We start from the raw sequence: 26,052 nt of genomic DNA on the forward strand, positions 1-26,052 counted from the left end.
TGGTCACATCTGAGCGCTCTAACTGAAGCTCAGATGTGACCAGCAGTGCTGCAGAATTTGAAGAAGCACGAATGGAGGGTGAAAGCGAGAATTGTGCCAAGAAGAACGCATGTCGAGCCAATGCTGACTGGGACCGCCTTCCACCTGGAAACTGATGTCCTCACTGTGGGAGAACATGCAGATCAGGAATAGGACTCCACAGCCACCTACGGACCCACTGCCAAGACACGACACTTGGGGGACCAGCATCCTCAGGCTATGAGGGATTATCTAAGTAAGTACCAAAGCACCCAGCCAGCAGGCCCGTAGCCAGGATTTCGATTCGGGGGGGGGGGGGGCTGAGTCTGAGTCAAAGAGGGTCTACCCTAGCAAACCTTTTGTATCATTACCCCAATACGCCCATGCATATGGGATATATTGAGTATGGTGATCAGACCATGATATGAATAAACATAACAGGTTAAATAATGCACCAGTAAGGCCTTTTCACGAACCACCATGAGAATTTCGGGGGGGGGGGGGGGGCAGGAGCTCATCCCAATCCGGGCCCCAAGCCCCCCCCCCCCCCCCGGCTACATGCCTGCCAGCCAGTATGGACACAGCCATGCTAGGAAGATTCTGGGAGTTATGGCCCAAATTGGTAAGTTTCCCAAATTCTGTTTGAATTGTACTCTAAAGACTACAGGAAGAAAGAATGGCTGGCAACAAATTTGCATTGAGATAGCAAACTTTCTACTTTAGCAACAAAATCTGAACCATGTAGCACAACGTATGGCACATTGCATCATTTTCTGTGTTAGATACAAGCTAATCACTTTGTAAACCTATATGCCTAAGTGTCACTCATCCTTCTGTCTCACCTGTCACTATCATTGTCAGACAACTCTTCCTCTTACCTGTCATAGTTCATTACAAATCTGTTGTTACTGTCTGTTAACTTTCAAACATTTTCTTTTGTTTAGGAACTCTTTAGCATGCTATTCTCATTGTCAAACAGCACTTGCTGAGCTGGGTGGATTTTGATGAAGCTATGGTGAAAAGTACTAAAGATATTCAATTCCTATCAACATTTAAGAGCTGTGCTTGTAGAGATGTTTCTACGGGCTACAACTGACATGTAGAGACATGTTTCTACGGGCTACAACTGACATGTAATTTTATTTATTTATTTACAGTATTTATATTCTGCCCTTCTCACCCTGAAGGGGACTCAAGGCAGATCATAGAATACATATACAGCAAACTTATAAACTGAAAAGACAGACAATCACACAGAGAAAGAGGTATATATAGGCGTTTCCCATCTTTGGCACCTTGGAGGCTTGTGCTTGGTTCCAACCACCGGGGGAAGGGGGTGCTGTTGCTCCATCTCCTTGCCAAAGAGCTTTGTTCGTAAACTTCCTCCTTGATCGAATTGCCAGCATTTTTCTGGCATTTCCTTATGGGTGTCTTAAATACCTCCCCACTTTTAAGCAGTACCTATTTATCTATGCACATTTTGCTTTCGAACTGCTAGGTATGCAGAAACTGGGCTAAAGCCCAGGAGCTCATCCCAATCCAGGCTTCAAATTGTCAACCTTTCGATTGGCCAGATTTATTGTAGCTGGTGGTTAACCTGCTGTGCTAAAGCCTGGCCCTTTATTAACTGCTAATTATGAAATAACTAATATATTCAAACTGAATTGATTAAAATATGGGTAGATTATCTGCAAAGTTCAGAATATGCAGTGCAAAATACTTCTTAATCCTACAATGTTGTATATAATTACTGGTAATTTACCACTTAATTTACTTTAGAGTAGATACACTTAGACTGGGCTGTAATTCACTGTATTCAATCAACCCACATCTTCATAAATCTGGCAAATGCCGATTGAGGAAGTCAACCTGTTGCCCAATATACCCTATATTTTCATGTATATGTCTAGAAATTTTAGTCAAAAACATCAACCCAAATAAATGGGTTATCTTATCCATGAGTCAATGCTATACTGTACTTATTCAAAAAGGAATCTCTGAGTAGAGTGGTGAAAGGCAAATGATTACTCCATCCTTAGAGAACCTAAAAGATGCACCAATCCCCTCTACTCTCTCTGCTGTGGCATCACTTGTAGTCTTTTTGAATGCTTGGGCAAAAAAAAAAAAAAATGAATAAGGGGGCAGCCACTGACAGCATTGCTGCTTTCCTCTTTCTGCTGAATGGTCCTCAACTTATCTAGATCTCAAATCAGAATCCATATTTTTGAGCCCAAAATCTGCCCTCGAGTTATATGTATGTTCAACCTATACGTGAATATATATGATAATTCTTGTCTGAACTCAATATGCTGTTGATGATATCAAAGTTCCAAATAGCTGGGACCTCTTTGGACCTCAATACTTTAAAAAGTCCCTCTTGCGCTCTCTTTCTCTATATATTCGTACACACAGATACATGCCTGTCTGCCTCACCAATGATATTCACTGAAGAAGATAATTTCTGCATCTGAGCAATGGAAGAAATACATTATGTGTAAATGTGGAAGACCGTCTTCTATACTCACAGTGTGCATAGAAAACCATTTCTCCCATTTACCTAATAATATATTTCTTCCACTGTTCAGACTGTTTAAAATTATTTTTAACTGTTGGACCATGCAAGGAATGTGTGTGTGTGTCAACTGTACAATAAGATGCATGAAGCCAATTGGTCAGGCAATGCCCGGAGAGCAGGCTGAGCCTGAGACTTTGGGTTACTGTTACATTTTTGTTCAAGCTTGAGCTATGCAGATGCAAAGAGAGGAGCAGAGAGAAGCAGAGAGAGACAGAGTTTGGAGTGTGCTCTTGCTTCATGAACTGCTGAGGGAGTTTATCCACATGGACAAAAAAAACCCATTTTAAATGACATCATGTGAGTTGGTGCAACTGATCACACTGTACCTATGTTGTTCTGAACGAAGAAGAGTAAACTACTTGTTCATCTGTGTGGCATATTTTCTTTCTCTGGCAAGGCAGTGTGTGGGCTGACCAAACATCAGCTACCCTAAATTGTTTTAGACTGCTTTAAATCTTCACCCTGAGCTCTTTCCATATAGGATGAGGTATACATATTTTCATTAATAAATAAACTTGAAAGCCCAGTAGGTGGTAAAGTGCAGTAATTGGAAAGGTGCTGTGACTGTTAGTCTATAATCCCTCTATCAATATGGCCAGTTGCTAAGAATGACCCTTTGTTGTTTAGTTGTTCAGTCATTTCCAACTCTTGGTGGCCTCATGGACCAGCCTACAGCAGAGCTCCCTGTCAGTCATCGCCACTCCCATCTCTTTTAAGGTCAAGCCAGTCACTTCAAGGGTACCATCCATCCATCTTGCCCTTGGTCGGCCCCCCTTCCTTTTCCCTTCTATTTTCCTCAGCATCATTGTCTTCTCCAAGCTTTCCTGTCTTCTCATTATGTGGCCAAAGTATTTCATCTTTGCCTTTAATGTCCTTCCCTTCAGTGAGCAGCCAGGCTTTATTTCCTGGAGTATGGACTGGTTTCATCTTCTTGTGGTCCAGGGCACTCTCAAAAATTTCTTCCAGCACCACAGTTCAAAAGTATCTATCTTCCTTCACTAAGCCTTCCTTATGGTCCAGCTCTTGGATACATAGGTTTCTGCGGGGAGTACCACTGCTTTAACTATGCAGATCTTCATTGCCATTGTGATGTCTCTACCCTTAACTAACCAGAACGATGCAAACTGCATTAAAAACAGCAAGAGACATCAATTTGGAGGTGCCTAAAAGTCAAGTAACCAGAGATCCTTTTCTTCCTCGGTGCTAGACATCTCTGCTAACAGCACAACGGATCACTTATCATTGAACTGTTCTCTACACTAGTCACGTTAATGTTGCCCTTAGTCACAACACTAGCTTTTACATTTTTCTGTGCTTGGCTGCTCATACATGACAACATCTTTCATGTTTTTTTCCAGTTCAACCTCTCTGCTTACTTTGACAGAATTCTTTAGTTACAACTCTTCAGTGTGTGACCTTGAGCTCTTTCTGCAATTATAGACATTCTCTCTTTATCCTCCTACTGCACTAACATACAAAGGTTTTATTTTCTATGTATGTTTTGACAAAATTGGCACCACAAGTAGCAAAGCTCCACAAGCAAGAACACAGTTCTTTCTGTATTTTCCTGTTCTGCAATGCCTCACATACTCAGTTCATATACCAGGTATGCCTATTTTTCTACCCTCAAATCATTTACACTCATATTCCTCAACTAATATACTAAATCACGAATATGTTTCTGTTGGGCTTTACAGGCCAATGGATGCTCCACCACAGACATCAGAAGAGCTGCAAGACCGAGAACAAGGCACAAGTGTAAAGACAAAACATCACCCCAGAGGAAAAGTGTTCTTACCCTTACTGACCTAACAGGGAAGCTGATGAGGAAACACAACCTACAAACTATCTACAGGCCCACTAAGAAAATCCAACAAATGCTACATTCAGCAAAGGACAAGAGGGATTCTCTTATTTCTGCAGAAGTCTACCTTATATCATGCAGCTGTAGACAAGTCTACATAGGGATCACCAAATGCAGAGCCCAAACACACACATCAAGGAACACAAAAGGCACTGCAGACTACTTCAATCAGAGAAGTCAGCCATAGTAGAGCACCTGATGAACCAAACTGGATATAGCATATTATTTGAGGACACAGAAATGCTGGACCACTCTAACAACTATCATGTCAAACTACATAGAGAAGCCATTTAAATTCACAAGCATGTGGAAAGGAAGAAACCATGAAAATGAACAAAATCTGGCTACCAGTATGAAAAACAATCTAAAATTAGAACAGTAAATAAAGAACAACTCTCAAACACAGCAGAACGCCAGACAAGAAACAGGGACAGCTAATCATCTGTCAACAAAGGATTCCCCCAGGCAGTAACAAGGTACACCTAAAAACTGTGTGGCCATCAAATGCTAATCAAGGTGGCCAGTTGAAACATTCACACCTAGCTCCAACAGAGTTCTTTCACCCACCCTGGACTTTCCACAAATATATAAACCCAATTTTCCTAGTTTCCAACAGACCTCACAACCTCTGAGGATGCTTGCCACAGATGCGAGCGAAACGTCAGGAAATAATGCTTCTAGAACATGGCCATACAGCCTGAAAAACCTACAACAACCCAGTGATTCTGGCCATGAAAGCCTTCGACAATACATTGTTTCTGTTCAATCTTATTTCACTAATATCTCGAGAGCAGTGTCAATCCAACAATTTGCCTTTTATGGGTTTCAAGAGAAGAAAGACTGAAAGGTTCAACAATCACAACAAAAGCAATATTCAATTGCACTCATTCCAAAAAGAGAAAAAGAACATGGAAGAAGAAATTAGTCTTCTGCCCACCACAGAGCCGCCTTTTTGAAAAACCAAAACTCCACCAAAAGCTTTCAAACTCAGCTTGTAGGTTTATTATTTTTTTAAATACATGTGAAAATTAGCTTTGAGCAAAACAAAACAAAAAAAACAAAACAAAAAAAAAACCAGAACCACAAAGGCATTTCAAAGGAGTAGGATTGGTATCCAGCAGGGGGGAAATGCACGTATATGTTTTCCAAAATGAGAGCCTTGTGGAATTTTAAAGTCTAGTAAATGTCTAATTTCATCAGATGTATGAAGTGTTATGGCAAACAAGTGTATACTTGTAATATAAACATAGCACATTCTGTATCTGATGAAGTGGACTGAAAATCACTAAAACCTGTGTCACAATAAAAAAAAAGTATTTAAGATACAAGATGCTTTGTTGTTTAATCACTCAAGGTCCTCTCAGCATGACTCTTTCCCATCTAATCATGCTAAAGTGTTTATATGTCCCTGACAAGAGACGATCCAATGAACAGCAGCCACTGTTCTTTTGGAGTGATTAAGGAATTTACATTTTTCCAGAGTATCAATAACCTTAATAAAACAAGCATTTCCTCATGGTTGCCGATAGTGCTAACTTAGAGCCCTGCAATACATGCATTCCGAATTTGCACGGATGGGTGGAAGGAAGGAAGGAAGGAAGGAAGGAAGGAAGGAAGGAAGGAAGGAAGGAAGGAAGGAAGGAAGGCCATGCATGTTCTGCTCCAAATGTATGGCTGGCATGCCAAGCCAGGTCCTGTCTGGAACCTGAATTCCTTTGCTATGTTTTGTGCAGTAAGGCCAGAGTCTTGTCGTGTGCCTTCAAGTCATTTCTGACTCATGGCAATACTAAAGTGAACATGCCATGAGGTTTTCTTGGCAGGTTTGTTCAAAGTGGATTTGCTTTTTCTCTCCCTTTGAAGCTGCATATGCCTGATTTGTCCAAGGTTGCCCAGTGGGTTTTTATGACTGAGAGGGTATCCAAACCCTGCTCTTCAGAGTTAGTGTCCAATGTTCAAACCACTGGACCATGCTGCCATCAAATCAAACAAAACTATCAGTTCTAAGTCTTGATTTCAGATTGCTCTTACCCTTCTGCTGCTACTGAAATGATGAGTATCATTAGCTATGATGTTAAACGCTTCTGTTATTGGGTTGCTGTGAGTTTTCCAGGCTGTATGGCCATGTTCCAGAAGCATTCTCTCCTGACGTTTCACCCACATCTTTAGCAGGCATCCTCAGAAGTTGTGATGTCTTTTGGAAACTAGGCAAGTGGAGTTTATCTATCTGTGGAATGTCCACAGTGGGAGAAAGAACTCTTGTCTATTTGAGGCAAGTGTGACTGCTGAAATTGACAACTCTGATTAGCACTAAATAGCCTTTCAGCTTCAAAGCCTGTCTGCTTCCTGCCTGGGGGAATCCTCTGTTGGGAGGTATTAGCTTCTGGCATTCCAAGTATGGCATTTCTACCCAAAATCAAGAACAGTTATTTGGTTTTCATCTCAGCCCAGGACATGGGAGTCAGCATAGAAGCCTCTTCTCATTCTGTTACTCCTACTTAATTCTACAGCACTCTCTGATCCAGCTCCATTTTCCAGAAGACAGCTAAGAGTTTTTTAATTAATCTCTTCAAGTCACTTGTCCGGATCCTGGCTGATGGAGTACACAGGATTCCTGGTTGTTACAACCAGATTTCACATTTCAATGCTTTTTTTCTGGCTGTATAAAGCAACTTACTAAATCACACAGCCCCAAATTAATACTACTTTTTTCATGTCAGGAGCGACTTGAGAAACTGCAAGTCGCTTCTGGTGTGAGAGAACTGGCGGCCTGCAAGGACATTGCCTGGATTTTGATATTTTAACATCCTTGTAGGAGGCTTCTCTCATGTCCCCACATGGGGAGCTGGAGCTGACATCCCTGGATTCGAACCTCCAAACTGTTGGCCTTCAGTCCGGTCGGCACAAGGGTTTAGTCCATTGCACCACCGGGGGCTCCTATTAGTACCATTATGCATCCATGAATTGCAATTAGCCCTCCACATTTGCAGGTTTGACTTGATTATTCACATATTTGATGAAAAAGCCCTCCTCTCTTGGAATCTCTGAGTCTTTCAGAATATAAATACTGTAAATAAATAAGTAAATAAATAAAATCTTTTTCTGGAATCCCTAGATCTTCCAGTGTACTTCTATGGCCAGCTTCCGATAGGAGTCACTCTGAAAGACCCAAAAATTCTTATACTTGTACTCTCAGGTTAAAATATAGCAATACTTTTATTCACCATTTTTCACTTTCATGGGGGTCTTGTGCCCTTAACCCTAGTGAATGTGGAGGGCTGACTGTATACATATCTTGGAGAGGTTTCTGGTTTTAAGGTGAATAACCACAAGACCAAAATGCTGACAAAAATATGAGACAAGAAGATGAAATTAAACTATTACAAATATCTGACTTCAAAGTGGAAAATAAGATTAAATATTTAGGAATAACTGTGTCAAAGAAGAATTCAAAATTATTTGAAAGTTTTCACCAGTCCAATATATTCCTGGACTGGGGCAGTCCCCAGACGATGACTTTCTCCTCAAGAGATTAACCAAGGGGTTAGCTGATACAATACTATAATTGGAAGTGAATGAATGAATTGTTTATTGTACCAACCATAGGCCATGACATCAAAGAATGTACAATCTTTAAAAGTACAATAAGCACTTTCCAATATAAACATTAAAACTCACTCTATATACTGGGTCTTTAAAATTACAGCAGCAGTGACGTGATAACAATTAACAATGTCTGATTTGTATCATCCCAAACTATCTCCATTTCCATTTCTAGCCTCCACTGTGGACTTTACTAATTTAGCTTGGATTTTTTGGGCTGTGACTGCAAATGTGGCAACCTTTAATTTTATTTAATTTTTTAAATAATCCGCTAACAGATAACTGCTGACTGTTGCTATGCTGCCCTTCCTTCCTAAAAGGCTCCCAGAAGATTGTGTCTAGGGCCATGATACAAAGGGCAATGCAACAGATAGGGTATTAAATCTTCTTTCCCCTGACCCACAAATACAAAGTTGCTGGGCATGAGGGATACCTCTATGGACTTCATCACACTGAAGCAGGGAAATGTTTGGTAGAGTAGAGCTCAGACATACTCAGTTATGAAATGAAATTGGTGATTTCCCTACCTTCATCACACTGTTAAATGTATCAGTGTTACTCAGTTGTACTCAGCATTCTTTCAGTTGATTTTGCCATCACACTAATTGCTAGGCACGGCCCACCATCCCTTCTCTGTGTTCTTTGTGGGGGGGGGGGGAACTCCTCTCTTTGATGTGTCAACTGTTACATGTCTTCAATTCCGGAAGCAAGGAAGCAGGGAGGGAAGGAGGGAAAGCAGCAATGCACACCCCGCCCCTCTTTCGGCTGCAGCACAGAGAAGGGTGTGGACCTTGGAAAACTATAACTTCCAGGACTGCATAGTATGGAGCTATAGTATTGAAAGTAAGGTCCAGCTGCCTTCATTTCACAGTGTAGATGCATCCAGAGGAGGTTCATTGGGAAACTGCAGGAGGGACATTGGGAAACTGCAGTTCCCAACACCATCTCACAGAGACATTACATTTAAAGTAAGGTCCAACTTCATTCATTCCACATTGTAGATGCACCCAGAGAAGGGAATGGACCTTGGGAAACTATAACCCTCAGGTGGACTCCACTGCATGGAGCTATGGCATTTAAAGTGGGGTGCATGGGCATTTATTTCATACTGTAAATGCACCAAGAGAAGAGTATTGACCTTGGAAAACTATGACTCCCAGCACTGCACAGCATGGAGACATGGAATAACAACAACAACAACAACAACAACAACAACAACAACAACATTTAAAGTAAAAACTCGGTGAGCAAAAGGTAATGGCAGAACTTTCCCTAACATGGGTACTTTTGACTCCTCCCACAATTTCCCCTCCCACAAGTTGGGAAAACATTTCATTTTAAACCTGAGAGCAACAAATGCCATCACATTACAGAATTGGCCAAACATCCAGATCATTACTAAAAATCCACTTTCCCACCACCTCCTGAAACGTTTGAAAAGAATGCTGGCCTTCACACTTTAAATACACAAAGAATACTCTACCCTACACTTGAACCCAAACCAATGTGATGAACACAGTGACTTACCACATTTTAAGTGTAGCACTCAGTGGAATTTAGTAAATGTGATGATGTGGTATATCTAATCGGCCTGATAGCATTGTTTGGAAGTGTGGGCTGTCATTCTTTTTAAAAGGCTATGGAAGTTAAGTCTTGAATATATTGTTGACAATATTGATCAGATATCTTACCTATTAATATGGGACTGTCCAAAGACCGCCCAGAAAGAACTGTCAAGTTATATATAAGCTGAAGATTTGTCAATCTTTAATTACACATCTACCAATTATTAATTTATCCCCACCCCATCCTTGTTATATGTTCAGAGAACCTAATTGCCCATATTTTATTCCTACAAGAACTCTATGCAGTAGATTAGGCAGAGAACTAATGATACGCTTGGGGTCTCCATCTTTTAACCTCATTTGCTGAACTAAACTGACTCTGTTGAAGACCCCTCCTTACAGTTAATTAGACTGATCTTTAAAATGTGGCTATTGCTAAGTACTGGTGTTACAGCAAGGATTAGATCTGTCACATATTTTTTATTATTTATTACAGCATTAATTTTTTATCCCGCTCTTCTTCCAAGCTGTTCAAGAATTTACCAGCCTTGTGGCATCACATTTCAAAACACACCGATCAAACAGGCAGAAAGTTGGCAAACCTAGTGGGCAGAAGGGGATTTGAAAAGTGAAGCAAGGATGGCAACTTTTGGGAAGTCTTTCAACAGAAAGTGATTTATCAGTGCAATAGAGCAAAACAAGGCCTTGGCACAACAGCATTAGCAAAGCAACAGCATCAAAACCTGAAAGGAAGACAAGGTCAATCTGTCCCACATATACACTAGTGGCCAACGAAGTAGGCCTACTGGTAACGGGATGTAAATGATCCCGCGTTAATGATCACATTCTCCACACTTGAGCAAACACACCAACTCTTGAGAATCTCTGGCTCCTTCTAATAAAGAGAACTCATTTCTCTTTCTGTGACTCAGTGCTATCACCACCAATCACGATTAGACTAACTATAATTTAGCCCTTAAGGACAATTAATGGTCAAAATGAAAAGGTTTACTTAATAATGCAAAACATATCTCTGTGTATCTCTCCCAAGATTTCATTTGACCTGTTTTAACTTATTTCCAACCAGCAGCCTGTGCTTTAAGGAGGGACACAACATTCCAATATTTCAGAAAGAGGTGCCCTTCTGTTTGGATCGCTGGCTTATGTTTTTCTCTCCAAATGTATGTACTGAGAATGACATTCAATTACGGCTGCTTCTCCCAATGTGGAGCCTCCAGTGGCACAGTGGGTTAAACCACTGAGCTGTTGAACTTGTTGTCCGAAAGGTTGCAGGTTCAAATCTGGGAGCGGCGTGAGCTCCTGCTGTCTACCCTAGCTTCTACCAACCTAGCAGTTCAAAAATATGGGAATGTGAGTAGATCAATAGGTAACACTCCAGCAGGAAGGTAACTGTGTTCCATGCAGTCATGCTGGCCCCATGACCTTGGAGGTGTCTATAGACAACAGTGGCTCTTCGGCTTTGAAATGGAAATGAGCACCAACCCTCAGAGTCGGACACAACTGGACTTAATGTCAGGGGAAAACCTTTACCTTTTCTTGCTCCCCCAATGCAGTGCCCTCCATATATGCTGAACTACAAGACCTAGAACACCCCACCACTTGCTGATTGATATTTGACTTGAGTTGTGATCCAAGGCATCTGGACGGCACCATATTGGGGAAACTCAAGTTTTAAATAATTTATTTTTAATATAAACTTCAGAAGTTAGTGCTGCCACTATTTGCTTTGGTCTACAATGCTACATAATTATTTGCCATAAACCTTTGTTCTATTAATATGCAGTTGTTAATCCTCAGCGATGCAGACCAAATGAATGATGGATTTAGTTTATAATCTATGTTCAATTACCTTCAGTAAGATACAATTTTATGTTTTGGGTAAATGCAAAAGAAATTCTTTATTGCAAGATGAGATACTACAGCCTTCTCCTGAAAGGGTTTTTCATACCTATAAAAGCTCCATGTCAATCTTCTTGGTGTTATAATCTTGCAAGGCCATTTTTATAATGGGTTGCTGTGAATTTTCTGGGCTGTATGGCTATGTTCCAGAAGCATTCTCTCCTGATGTTTCACCCACATCTATGGCAGGCATCCTCAGAGGTTGAGGGTCTGTTGGAAACTAGGCAAGTGAGGTTTATGTATCTGTGGAATGTCCGGAGTGGGAGAAAGAACTCTTGTTTGTTTGAGGTAGGCATGAATGTTGCAATTGGTCACCTTGATTAGCATATAATGGCCTTGCAGCTTCAAAGCCTGACTGGTTGCTGCCTGGGGGAGTCCATTGTTGGGATGTGTTAGCTGGCCCTGACTGAGTCTTGCCTGATTGATTCTTTGTTGGGAGGCATTAGCTGGCCCTGATTGATTCCAGACAAGACTCCAGACAAGCCTACCAGAGAGCCTCACAATCTCTGAGGATGCCTGCCATAGAAGCTGGCGAAACATGCTTCTGGAACATGTCCATACAGCCTGGCCAACAAACATCAAGGAAGGAAGACAAACCCTATTCTCAATTTCTCTCTCTCTCACACACACACGAAAACTACAAGGGATTAGTAATGTAATGTATAAACCACAAAATATCCATCAAGCTTTAATATAGCAAACTAAGTAGTGGGCCACAGGATAAATTACAACAACATGCAGGTTGATGTATATAAGATTACAATTCAAACACTATAAAACAAGTGTGTGCAACTACAGAATGAATGTTTGCTTCTGAAACAGACGGCTGTTGTGTACTTTAAGCCAAAATGTGGCATGCGTCAATTCTGGTTTGTAGCTCTGTGGGTTTTCATCTTGCTTTCTTCATTTAAGATTTGAGGGTTAAGGACTCCAGTTAAGGTTTTTTTTCACTTGCAAAGTAACTTTTAAAAACTAGAGGAACCCAGAGGCTTCAGGTATTTATGGACCATGGAAAGAAGGATTCGGGACTCCATGCACTCTACAGGCCACATTTACCCTCTCCTGGATTAAAATAACGAAGTAATTAAAGATTATGACAACTAGCAAAATATTCAACTAGCAACAGAAGTGGTATTTAAGGTGCTGCAATGGCATGCAGCACTACATCTAGTGTGGTAGTTACACATTTCTAAGTGCTTACATACTTCATGGCAGCCTATAGCCATGGCCCCAAAAAGTGAATCCAGAGAAACAGACAGCTGTATCCAGTTGCTAGAACCATATTATGTTTTACAACAAATCAAGAGAAAAAGCAGTCCAACACACAGTAATGTAGTAATTACTCTATTTATGAATTTAGCACCAAAACATCACAATGTATTGAAACAGCTGTGGATCCAGGCAGGAGGCAGATTGCGTTGGATAATACAGAACGTTGGATGAGTGAAGGTTGGATATGCGAGACTCTATTATAATAGAAGTGTCCTGCTATCAAAGGTCTTAATTCGTCAACCTTCTGACCTTTCCCTCCATTACATCACTGATTGAATCTGAGTACTATAGTAATCCTTTGCACACAAAAAAAAGTGGTACTTCAAATGCTATTAAGCAGCTGCTCTCATCAGCCCTGGACAACCTAAGTAATGATATGAAATACAGGACAACATCATCTGCTTAGTTACATGCATCCCATCGCTGCCATGCAACATCACCCATCCTCACCTCCACATAGATACACAGATTAATCTTCCGTCACTGCTATTCATGCTTGGAACAGACGTCATGGATTAATGTAGTTTCTGCCTCTTCTCAATAATTTCAGGAAAAGTTAATTAAAGCAGAATCCAAGAGTGACCCAGAAAAGCCCCACTAAAATGTTTGCTACAGCTGGATAAAGTGCCACGCGCAGAACTGATTTTGTTTACCACCTGTATCCAATGACCCAGTTTCTTTCACATTGAAAACATGCACCAGGATATGGCCACTCTTTGTAACTTTTATGAAGTACCATAAAGAAGATGAACAGCATTTATGGGCAGAACTGAGTAAAGTCTGGAAAGAAAGAAAACGCCATTCTGTAACCCAATAATGGCAACAATCAAGGAACACAAAGAAACATGGAACATCAGCACAGATTTTAACAACTGGCTCCTGTACATTTCTGGGAAATGAATGAGCATAATGTTCTTCTGATACAAAAAGGACAAATGCATTCAGCTTTCGTAACCTGTAAACAACAGCATTCAGAAGGTGTGAATAGAAATAAGAACATTCATTTAAGACCTACATTTCAAAAACCAAATGATTTTTCTCGTGATTCAGATAACATTATTTCAATCAAGGCGCTTCAATAAAAAACATTATTTCCTCAGAGTGGACAAACTTGTTTTCATCTATTCTAGGGGGATAATGCATTTTTCTAGTAATATCTCATACCTATTAAGTACTGAAGTATTATCTTTTAAAGAAAAATAATAGCACTTGTTATAACATCCATGCAGCAATACCAACAAGAACAGCTAAAAGTGGTGAGCAATTATGTGATGTGTTGGAGCATGCAAGGAATCAGCTAATGTGTGTGTCAACTGTAAAATAAGATGCACGAAGCTGATTGGTCATACAATGCCAGGGGAGATGGCTGAGCCTGGGACTTTTGGATACTGTTGCATTTTTGTTCAGGTTTGAACTATGCAGCTGCAGAGAGAGACAGTTTGAAGAGAGAAGCAGAGAGAGATATTTTGGAGCATGCTCTCGCTTCATGAGCTTCTAAAGGAGTTTATCCACATGGACAGAAGAAAGATCATTTTAAAAAGACATTATGTGAGTTGGTGCAACTGATTACATTGTACATATGTTGTTCTGAACTATGAAGAGTAAACTACTTGTTATTTATTGATAATCTGCATGGCATATTTTCTTTCTCTGGCAAGGCAGTGTGGCATAATGTAAAATAAACCACATGTAGTGTAAAATAAACTATGCGTGGTTTATTTTACATTATGCCACATGATGTGGCTGAATTCTCAGAAGTGAAGAATAGTAGACAGAAAAGATATGAAAAGAGAAGTCTTACCTTGAATTCTTTTTCAATATTAGCCAGTTTGGCAAGCTCATTGCTAAGCTCTAGAGCCGTGAGAACAGGGTCTTCACTAGACAAGGACAGGTAGGCAGGACTTGCCAGTCCCTTATATGCGTTTATCCTTGACCTGGAATGACTAAAAGAATCGATCTTTTGTTTTTCAGTGCAGTCGTTGCATTTGCAAAAATAATCGTGAGGTCTCTCTATCCTTGCCCCTTTCATCAACAGCATATGTACCACCTCATACTTCTGACAATGAGCAGCTAAAATAATGGGGGTGATGTCTGGGGAAAAGCGGGTGCCATCTTCGTCGTAAGAGTAAAAGTCATCGTCCTGAAGCTCCTGCTCACAGGGACTCAAAGTCAGTCGCTTGCTAGCGGCAAAGCCAGGGTGATTCAAGATCGCTTCCACTATTCGGACATATCCTTTACTAATGGCAAGCAGCAGGGCATCTCCAATCCGTGCCAGGTTCTCCTTCTTTAACAGGAGTTCTGTCACTTCCAAATGTTCATTCCCAACTGCGAGCTGCAGGGCATTTTGACCCATGTAGTCCACACAGTTGACATTCAGTGTTTTTGACTCCTCCAACATTTTGCGCACCACAGGGATGTTCCCATACTCTGCTGCATCGAGAAAGCGCTCTTCCTCAGCTGTGAGGCTTGTGCCCCTCTCATTGAACATAAAAGCTGGGCCTCGAATTGCTTGGCGCCTCCCTTTTTCTCTCATCACAGTCATACGTCTCAGTGAGGGGCTTCCATCAATGGACCTGATTAACAGAAACAACCAAGTTGTAATATTTTATAGTAGTCATTTCCCCTAGTGGAATATACCGCCAGCATGGACAACTGTGACCTTACAGAGGATTTTGGCATGTAACTCCCATCAATCCTATTATTGTCTGAGATATCAGGAAACTAACCATCATAAAGGCCAGCATATGGTCATGATGAGTTTTCCCAGTCAAAATGAATAAGACATCATTTTGTATTATGTTCTACCCATGGCACAGTGGGTTAAACCACTGAACTGCTGAACTTGCTGACTGAAAGGTTGGTGGTTCAGATCCGGGGAGAAGGGTGAGCTCCTGCTGTTAGCACCAGCTTCTGCCAATATAGCAGTTCAACATGCAAATGTGTGTAGATCAATAGGTACTGCTCCAGTGGGAAGGTAACGGCACTCCATGTAGTCATGCCAGCCACATGACCTTGGAAGTGTCAACCGACAATGCTGGCTCTTCGGCTTAGTGATGGAGATGAGCACCAACCCCCAGAGTCGGACGTGACTAGACTTAATGTCAGGGGAATGCCTTTACCTTTTACCCATGGCACCTAATATTCCCATCTCCCTAATGATTTTTTTCCCTTCTTGGATAGGTGCAAGTCTGTATTTCATGTGATCCCTTCCCCCAATGTCCACAGATTTCAATGTTTACATCATTTTAGTACCATCACCACATGGTTAAAGTAAAGCATCTTAGTTTCATTACTTGGCTCATCTTCTAGATATCCTACATAGGTCAGACTCCCCAGAAAAGTATAGGATACATTCCAGCATAACTGGGAGGCAGGGGACTAAAATATTATGTAAGCAATAGTGCATTCACTCTCACATTTCATTTCTGCCATTACATTTTCCATTCATCCACTCTGCATATTTTTGCACTGCCAATCAATTATCAGCTCTAAATTTATTGCATCAACAGCATTTCAAGGGTAGACTAACAAAACTACTTTATTACTTTGAAGCAAAATGAGCTATTATTAATCAAAAGTAGCATCCTTTTCCAGAAGATTAATATGAAAGAACAAATATAGTCCATGCATATCAAGTCTGTACATGCAACTCAATATCAGAAAAATGAAATTGACAGTTATGAATGACTCAAACGACACTGAATTAAATACCATAGTATAGGAAATGCATATCTGAGTCCACACTGCATTAACACATATTTCATCAATTCTTATTAAACGAATGGGAAATATTGGACACCTAGCAGTCTCATTAACACACACCCCACACACATATTATACTATTTCCATAATAGAACTCAATTAAATCAAACTTTCTAAATAAGACCTTACATATGTTTGTGGATCCAAAATTGTATATATAAAACCACCCAGAAGGACACAGCAGTCTATCCATATTGTAGAGTCAAGATCAAAATTTTCCATAATGAATTACTGGAGAAGAGGCTGTATTTTATTAGCTAATTGTAATTATGAGTTTATTTATTTATTTATTTATTTATTTGCAGCCTGAAAGACAGTTGCATCTGTAAAGTAGGAAATTTAGGTACTGCTTCTATGGGGAGGCTAATTTAACTAATTTATGATGCCATAAAAATCCCCAGCAGCAGGCAAAAGAATGAGGAAGTACTCCATCAGTGTCTCAAGTGGATGGTGAAGTGACAGCTCCCTTGGTGGCCAGAATTTGAAGCATACCCTCATGAAGCTGGAAAGTTAAATAGCCTCTGTGTGTCTGTCTATATATGTTGTGTGTCTATGGCATTGAATGTTTGCCATGTATATGTGCATTGTGATCCGCCCTGAGTCTCCTGCAGGGTGAGAAGGGCAGAATATAAATACTGTAAATAAATAAATAAATATTTATATCCCGCCTTTTCTCTACCCCAAGGGGGACTCAAGGTGGCTCACAAATGGCACCTACACAGTGCCTCAAACATACAAATACAATAAAAATGAATTAAAATTAAAATACTCACACTATAACATGGTTAAATACATTCAAGGTTAAAACATGCCATCTAGGGATCAAAGTCTAGGCCATTCCATGGTCAATTGCACATATTCCACATTGAAAAATTACTGCACAGCCCTATTTTTCGAAAGCCTGCTCCCTGAGCCAGGTCTTTACTCTTCTTCTGAAGACTAGGAGGGAGGGGCCACCACTGAGAAGGCCCTGTCTCGTCCCCACCAACCACACCTGTGAAGAAGGTGGGACTAAAAGCAGGGCCCTCCCAGGCGGTCTTAGTCTCTGAGCTGGTTCATAAGAGTAGATACATTCGGACAGGCAGACTGGGCTGGAACCGTTTAGGACCTTATAGGCTAAAGTCATCAATTTGAATTGTGCGTGGTAGCAAACTGGCAGCCAGTGGAGCTGATGTAGCAGAGGGGTTGTATGCTCCCTGAACGCCACTCTGGTGAGTAACCTGGCTGCTGTTCATTGGACCAATCGAAGCTTCCAAACAGTCTTCAATGACAACCCCACGTACATTGCGTTGTAGTAGTCTATAAGGGATGTGACCAGAGTGTGGAACACCGTGGCCAAATCAGACAAGTTTTAATTGTGCTAAAGCTCCCCTGACCACTGCCGAGATGATGGGTCGAGGATTACAGCCATGCTGTGAACCTGCACCTTCAGGGGGAGTGCAACCCCATCCAGCACTGGCTGTAACCCTATATCCTGTTCGGCCTTTGGATTTTCGAATTACTTTTAACTTAGCCGTTCCAGTTCTTAACAGGTTTCTAATGCATTTAAAATATTTATTTATTTATTTATTGCATCTCTAGACCTCCATCTAAAATACAGACATTTGCTTTCCATCTTAAGAACAGACAAGCGTCCTGAGCTCTGAGGATTACCTGGAAAGGAATTCCACAGAAGCATTGCAGCACACCCAAATCCTGGGAGTTACCCTGGACCATTCTCTGACTTACAAAAGCACTGCTAGAAACAATATCATACAAAAGCTGACTGGCATGACCTGGGGATCACAACCAGATACAGTGAAGACATTGCTACTCTGCACTTTGCTACTCTGCTGCTGAGTCTGCATGCCCAGTGTGAAACACATTCATGTTAAAACAGTGGATGTGGCTCTTAATTAGACATGTCACGTTATCACAGGATGTCTATGCCCAACACCACTGGAGAAATTATACTGTTTATCTGGTATTCAACATCTGACATCTGATGGGACGTAGCAGCTAATAATGAAAGGACCAAGGCAGTGACATCTCTGGCCCATCCTCTGTTCAGATTTCAGCCAGCACATTGATGCCTTAAATCAAGAAATAATTTTCTAAGATCTACAGAAATACTCACAGGAACACCTCAGCAAGCAAAAGTGGCTGGCTAAAACCCAGAACCTGAAGCCATTGGTGATATCAGATAAGAGGGTATCACAACATGAAGAAGTGTATTAAGGGTTTGCGGCATTAGGAAGGTTGAGAACCAGTGATCTAAAGCTCATTGTATTCTTGGACATACCTAAGTCTAAATCTCAAGCACATTTACTTGATTAAAGGAAACTTCTCTGCTTCCTCCCCCTCCACAAGACAGAAGCTCACAATTCTGAAAATGCATTGGTGACCTTGCTGAATGGGTGGGTCAGGGTGCAGCGGGGAAGTCACACAAATCTAGCTAAAGTTACAGCATCTTTCAACAAAATATCACTCAAAAAGAGAATACTTCAGTTTTCCCTATAATCAAGGGATCTAAAATGGTTCTATGAGGGATTGTGCTATTATTTACTGAACACATCCCTCCTTTCTCTCTGGTTTTAAGTGGCTAAAAGCTTATTAATTATTTTCCTTGTTCCTCTCCATCACTCTAAACTGAGAGCATGGAAAGCTATCACCTAAGGGCACTTGTAACAAAAACAATTTTGATGCTGTCACATATTGTCAAGTCAAAAATCAACAGCCAAGGAATCAAGCAAAGGTATAGCTGAGAACACTAAGAGATTCATGCACAGCATACAGATGTCCTGCTATAAGAATCATGGTCGGCATGGTTCACCATTACGACATTTCCGCTCAACCATTTTTTTAAAAAAGCAGTGGAAACCTCAAAAGTTGGAAGGACATTTGCTGTGAAAGTACTTTAATTAAATGTTGAGTATCGAAAGCTCTCTGTCAAAGGAAAGGATCTACAATAATACACTCAATTTGACAGATCTCACTGACAGATACCTTCTGAATGTTCCCACCTCTAATAAGATGAACACTTAATCTTTCAAGGGTTTCTACCAAAGACAGACCTTCCATTACACAGTGAGACTATCACCCAAGGCAACAGATACAAAGGGGGTTGGCAACAGTAGCTTCTTTTGAACTCCCATCCTGCTTTTGAAGGACAGAATTGTGTTTGCTGCAGAGCCTACTCAAGAATATTGTTGAAGGCTTTCATGGCTGGAATCACTGAGGTCCTCACAACCTCTGAGGATGCCTGCCATAAATGCAGGCGAAACGTCAGGAAAAAACGCTTCTGGAACATGGCCATACAGCCCAAAAAACTTTCAATAACCCACTACCCTAGAGTGTTTTCACACAATACAATTATAGCTCTATGGTTTGACTTTAACTGCCATAGCTGTATCTTAGGGATTTGTAGAATCATAGAATAGAATCACAGAGTTGGAAGAGACTTCATGGGCCATCCAATCCAACTCCCTGCCAAAAAGCAGGAAAATCGCATTCAAACCACCTCTGACAGATGGCCATCCAGCCTCTATTTAAAAGCCTCCAAAGAAGGAGCCTCCACCACACTCCGGGGCAGAGAGTTCCACTGCTGAAGAGCTCTCACAGTTAGGAAGTTCTTCCTAATGTTCAAGTGGAATCTCCTGTCTTGTAGTTTAAAGCCATTGTTCCGCATCCTGGTCTCCAGGGAAGCCAAAAACAAGCTTGCTCCCTCCTCCCTATAACTTCTCCTCACATATTCAATTGTGGTAGACAGAATTGGACACAGAATTCCAGGTATGATCTGATCTAGGCAGAATAGATGGGTAGCATGACTTCCCTGGATCTAGACACTAGAGTCCTATTTATATAGTTTGATTAATCACTAGAGTTTTCTCACCGAGAAATCTACTTATTAGGGCTGGGCGGTTTCGTTTTGTTAATTTGTTAAAAATTCGTTATTTTTTTTTTATAACGAAGTGATAACGAACCATTCTGGTGCAACTTAAAAACGAAATGAATTTTTAAATTCGTTTCGTAAATGCTTCGGATTCGTTATGTATTCGTTTCGTTATCGGTTTGAGGTCGTTTCGTTACTATTTCCACATGTCTGGGGCAAGTTTTATAGTTGTTTTTTGTTTAATTAGTGAAAAAAAATTATAATATCACACCAACAGTCAACAACAGAGGGAGAGGGAAGCTTCAGTAGTTCCCCCTGTCCCATTTGGAGGTTTTTTAGCGTATTGCGCGGTCGCGTCCGCCATTAACGAATCGATTCGTTATTGTTTCATATTTGTTTCGTTAATGTTTCGTAATTTTTTTTACATTTACGAAATTTTGTAAATATCGAACTTTTTAAAAGAAAAATTTTGGAATTCTTTTAAATATCGAAACGCAAAAACCCCCAAAAAACGAATCGATTTTAGAAACAAATTTTTCCGTTGTTACCCAGGCCTACTACTTATCTCTCCACAAACTGCAGTTGCCAGGACCACATAGGATTTAACCATAGCAATCAAAAGTGGAATCATAAAGCTACAATCCATGTAACATTAAAAAGCCCCACATCTTCTAAACTGGCTTGCTCCTTGTAGTGGAGATGCTATCCCATCAACACCACTAAAGTATTCAACTAGCAGTCCAAATTGTATCATCTGTTTTTCATCAAGCAGCACAATATTTTGTACCACCCCTGATTTCAAACAGGTTATTTAATTTATAGTAAGGATGACAACGTATTGCTGCTGTACTCTGGATATTCCAGGCCAAAGTGTTGCCATAACAATTGTCTGGTGTTCCAGTTTGGATTCTGATCTTCAATCCAACTCCAAAACAAATAACAAACAAACACAGCATTGCCCAAACACAAATCAAGGAGCATGAAAGGCCCTGCAGACCAATTCAACCAGAGAAGTCAGCCATAGCAGAGCATCTGATGGAACCAACCTGGACACAGCATATTGTTTGAGAACACAGAAATGCCAGACCACTCTAACAACCACCATGTCAGACTACACAGAGAAGCCATTGAAATCCACAAGCATGTGGACAATTTCAGCAGAAAGGGGGAAACCGTGAAAATCTGGCTACCAGTATTAAAAAAACTGCAAAATCAGGACAGCAAATAAAAAACAGGGGAATGCCAGACAAGAATTAATCAGGGCAAGTTAACACCTTCCAACAAAGGATTCCCCAGGCAGCAATCAGCCTGGCTTTGAAACTATGAGGCCATTATATGCTAATCAAGTTGGCCAATTGCAACACTCACACTTGCCTCAAGTGGACAAGAGTTTTTCTGCCACTCGGGACATTCCACAGATATATAAACCTCACTTGTCTAGTTTCCTACAGACCTCACAACTTCTGAGGATGCCTGCCATAGATGCAGGAGAAACATCAGGAGAGAATGCTTCTGGAACATGGCCATACAGCCCGGGAAACTCACAGCAACCCAGCACAATATTTTGTAACCCCCTGATTTCAAACAGGTTATCTGAAACATGTGTCAGTGCTAAAGCTAGAGTCTATTTTTTTAAATACTAAAGGATGATAATTGCTGCCTCACTCAGAGTATTCCAGGCCAAGGTGTTGCCATAACAATTGTCTGGTGTTCCAGTTTGGATTCTGATCTTCAATCCAACTCAAAACAAGTAAGTCTGGGTTTTTCCAACAAATTGTGTGCCAAACTGCACATGCTCAGCAGGTGTACTACTTAATCCTGATGTTTTGTCACTGCAATAAACAGTTTGGCATTAGACATTTAAAAAGTGGCTAAAACCTTTTCATATTAGACCTGAATCAGGTTACAGTAAGAAAAATATATCTCCCCATGGTCAGAGATTAACTACAAATATGAATGAAAGATAATAGGTTTGTCTGATAATTTTCTCTCTATCCAAGATTTTCCTAAGTCAAAGTTTATTCTTTCTCATCCAATTAAAAAAATATACAAGTTGACCATTCCTTATCTGGAATTTTAAAATCCAAAATAGTAAAAAATCTGAGTTGTTTTCTGATGATTTTAGGCTATATATTTTTGAAACATAAATAAATATGCTTAGATTTGGGTCCCATTTTAAAAGATATCTCATAATGTAAAGTAAAGGTAAAGATTTTCCCTTGACATTAAGTCTAGTCAAATCTGACTCTGAAGGGTGGTGCTCATCTCCATTTCTAAGTCAAAGAGCCAGTGTTGCCCATAAAGACCTCCAAGGTCATGTGGCTGGCATGACTGCATGGAATGTTATCTTCCCACTGAAGCAATACCTATTGATCTACTTACATTTGCGTATTTTCAAATTGCTAGGTTGGCAGAAGCTGGGGCTAGCAATGGGAGCTCACCTCATCCCACGGATTCAAACCGCCGACCTTTCGGTCAGCAAGTTTTACAGCTTAGTGGTTTAACTTCTGTGCCACCGCAGCCCCTCATAACGACACATATGCAAATACAGGTGTTTCAAAATATGAAATCCCAAACGATTCTGGTTCTAAGCATTTTGAATAAGGGATACTCAGCCTGTTCTCTCTCTCTCTCTCTCTCTCTCTCTCTCTCTCCATACATACATACATACATATTTATTACTTGTACCACCTGCTCCCTAATTGATCTCGGTCTGTCATTTAATACCATCAGAGGTACAAACTATCTTTGGCCTTCTAATCTTGTATGATTTGCAGTGAGAATCAGTGGTTACTGCTTCCAGAAGGAGGATACATCTGAATGTCAGTTACTCAATACGAGACCCATCCCTGGGTAACAGCTTTTTCACTTGTATCTGACTGGCCACCATAGTAAATGGAATCAAAGACTAGATAAGCACCTAAGAATTTAAGAATCTGCCTCACACCAAGTCAAAACAATTGACCCATCTTTGGTTTGATAGGTCACTTCTGCAATATGTCTGCATACTCATGTTTTGTTACACACTACATATGGGAGGGACTGCTGATGGGCAAAACAGAAAACATGTATTATTCAGAACCTGGGAACATTTAACTTTCTGGGATGACAAACCACATCCTTTCTGGGGAGTTCTGGGAGCTGTAGTTCAAAGAAGTAGAACTTTCAAGCTCTAGTATCAGCCCTCTCCTCCCTTCCCAATAAGTAGCATAATCAAGGGATGGCAAGTGAATGCAGCAAACAGCCCGAGGTTATTCACAGACATTTATTACTTGCTCCAATGACAGATTCACACCTTGATTATGTAAACAACACATAATTCTGAAAACAAGTTAAAAGGCTTGTCATTACAGTATAATTAATCACTCATAAGAAGCTTTTGGAGGAAATCACTTCCTTGCTCAATCGAAAGTTGACCTAGAAACCTTTTATTTCGATTAATAAATTAATAATATCTACAAAATGCTGGCAAAGGTAGTATTGCTGGGATTGATGCCAAGTTATAGCCTGACTGCACTGAAACGCACTGGACTGTGCTGTAGAATCCTCACGGCCTTTTTGCATTTTGATAGAACAAATGCGTTTTTTTTTCCCCAGCCAACTTTCTATAAAATGTTTCCAGACTGACAATTGCTCATTTACAGCATCGCCACTGTCACCCTTCTTCACTTGCAAGGAGATCAGCACACATTTATAATCAGCAGGATCTTAATCGCAAGTTAATTAGTACAGGATTTAGTAGTACCTATTGTCACACTTACTTCATCAATATATGCTGCAAACTACTGGGTGTTTGAGCTGCAAATTAAAACCAATCAAGAGGAAGGCACTTGCTTTGTAACATAAGGATGGCTGTTGGTATGTTATAGGTCCCGAGGCACAGCAAAGGCAAACTATCACACAATAAATGCTGCTTGCATGAATCTACTTAACCTTTTCTTGGAGAGATTCAAATAGGTTTACTGGCATAATATTTGATAGTAGTGTTCAGGACAAGAAACACTCCTAACATTCAAACCATACATGACCACAGTCTCTGATGGTGTATTGGTTTAGCTCATTCTGTTAGGATGATTAAATGAACTCCCAAGACAGCCTTGGATATTGGTACATCTGTTGCTGTAACCAAGTTTTGTTGTTTCTTCATTCAGTCACAATGATGCTGGGGAAAATGGAAGGAAAAAGGAAGAGGGACCGACCAAGGGCAAGATGGATGGATGGTATCCTTGAAGTGACTGGCTTAACCTTGAAGGAGCTGGGGTACATAACCTCATGGACCATCCCACACCAGAGCTTCCTATCAACTGTCGCCGCCCCAGCTCCTTCAAGGTTAAGCCAGTCACTTCAAGGATACCATCCATCCATCTTGCCCTTGGTCAGTCCCTCTTCCTTTTTCCTTCCATTTTCCCCAGCATCATTGTCTTCTCCAAGCTTTCCTGGCTTCTCATTATGTGGCCAAAGTGCTTCATCTTTGCCTCTAATATCCTTCCCTCCAGTGAGCAGTCAGGTTTTATTTCCTGAGTATGGACTGGTTTGATCTTCTAGCAGTCCAAGACACTCTCAGAGTTTCCCTCCAACAGCACAGTTCAAAAGCGTCTATCTTCCTTCGCTCAGCTTTCCTTATGGTCCAGCTCTCACATCCATAGGTTACTACACCAAGAACACCAAGAACTTGCCACAATTTATTATGATCCACACAGTCAAAGGCTTTAAAATAGTCAACAAAACAGAAATTGATGTTTCTTTGAAACTCCCAGCGGATATTGGCAATCTGGTCTCATTCCTCTGCCTTTTCTAAACCCAGCTTGTACATCTGGCAACTCTCGTTCCATGTATTGCTGGAGTCTACTTTGCAAGATCTTGAGCATTACTTTACTGGCATGAGAAATAAGAGCCACTGTGCAAACGTTTGAGCATTCTTTAGCATTTCCTTTTTTTTGGTATAGAGATATAAGTTGAGTTGAAAGGCAAACTACCACACAAGACTGCTTGCATGAATCTACTTAACCTTTTCTTGGGGAGATTCAAACAGGTTGACTGGCATAATATTTGATAGTAGTGCTCAGGACAAGAAACACTCCTATCACTCAAACCATACATGACCACAGCTGCATAGTCTCTGATGATGTATTGGTTTAGCTCATTTTGTTAGGATGAATATGAATAAATTAATTCCCAGAAACAGCCTTGGATAAAGGGATGTCCTAGCACTATTCATGCCATGGGGCTCTTAGACCCTTTCCATATAAATTACATTTAATTCTCATACTCTTGATCATTTTAGATTATTGTGATCAATATTAATACAATTTACCATTTATATTTTTCCTATTATTTTTATTATTGTACATAATAATGTCTAAACATTTTAGTCAAAAATTGACCCCAAAAATTTGGGTAAACTTATGCATGCATCAAAGTAAGTACTATACCTTAACTCTTATCCAAAAAAAGAATGGCCCTCTTCTCTTGTAGTGGCAAAAGGAACCTAAAAGTGGAGCCAGCCTCCTCTACTCTCTCCACCATAGCGCTGCTTCTAATTTTATTGAATGTCTAGGTCGGAATATAGTAGTGGTGGCCACTCCTCTTTAGTATTTTTCCTTAA

At 40.5% G+C, this 26,052-nt stretch overlaps 1 protein-coding gene across 2 annotated transcripts in view; it reads right to left on the bottom strand.

The window, feature by feature from the left end:
- The window catches only part of TRPC3 (transient receptor potential cation channel subfamily C member 3), a 95,023-nt gene that overhangs the window by 44,606 nt on the left and 24,365 nt on the right, over positions 1-26,052 (bottom strand). For both annotated transcript variants that reach the window (XM_060778993.2, XM_060778992.2), the window contains exon 2: positions 14,616-15,387. In XM_060778993.2, coding sequence (XP_060634976.2) covers positions 14,616-15,387 — 772 coding nt within the window. The remainder of the gene's footprint in view (positions 1-14,615; positions 15,388-26,052) is intronic.

This window comes from Anolis sagrei, chromosome 5 (genome assembly GCF_037176765.1).
Source record: "Anolis sagrei isolate rAnoSag1 chromosome 5, rAnoSag1.mat, whole genome shotgun sequence".
Classification (NCBI taxonomy): domain Eukaryota; kingdom Metazoa; phylum Chordata; class Lepidosauria; order Squamata; family Dactyloidae; genus Anolis; species Anolis sagrei.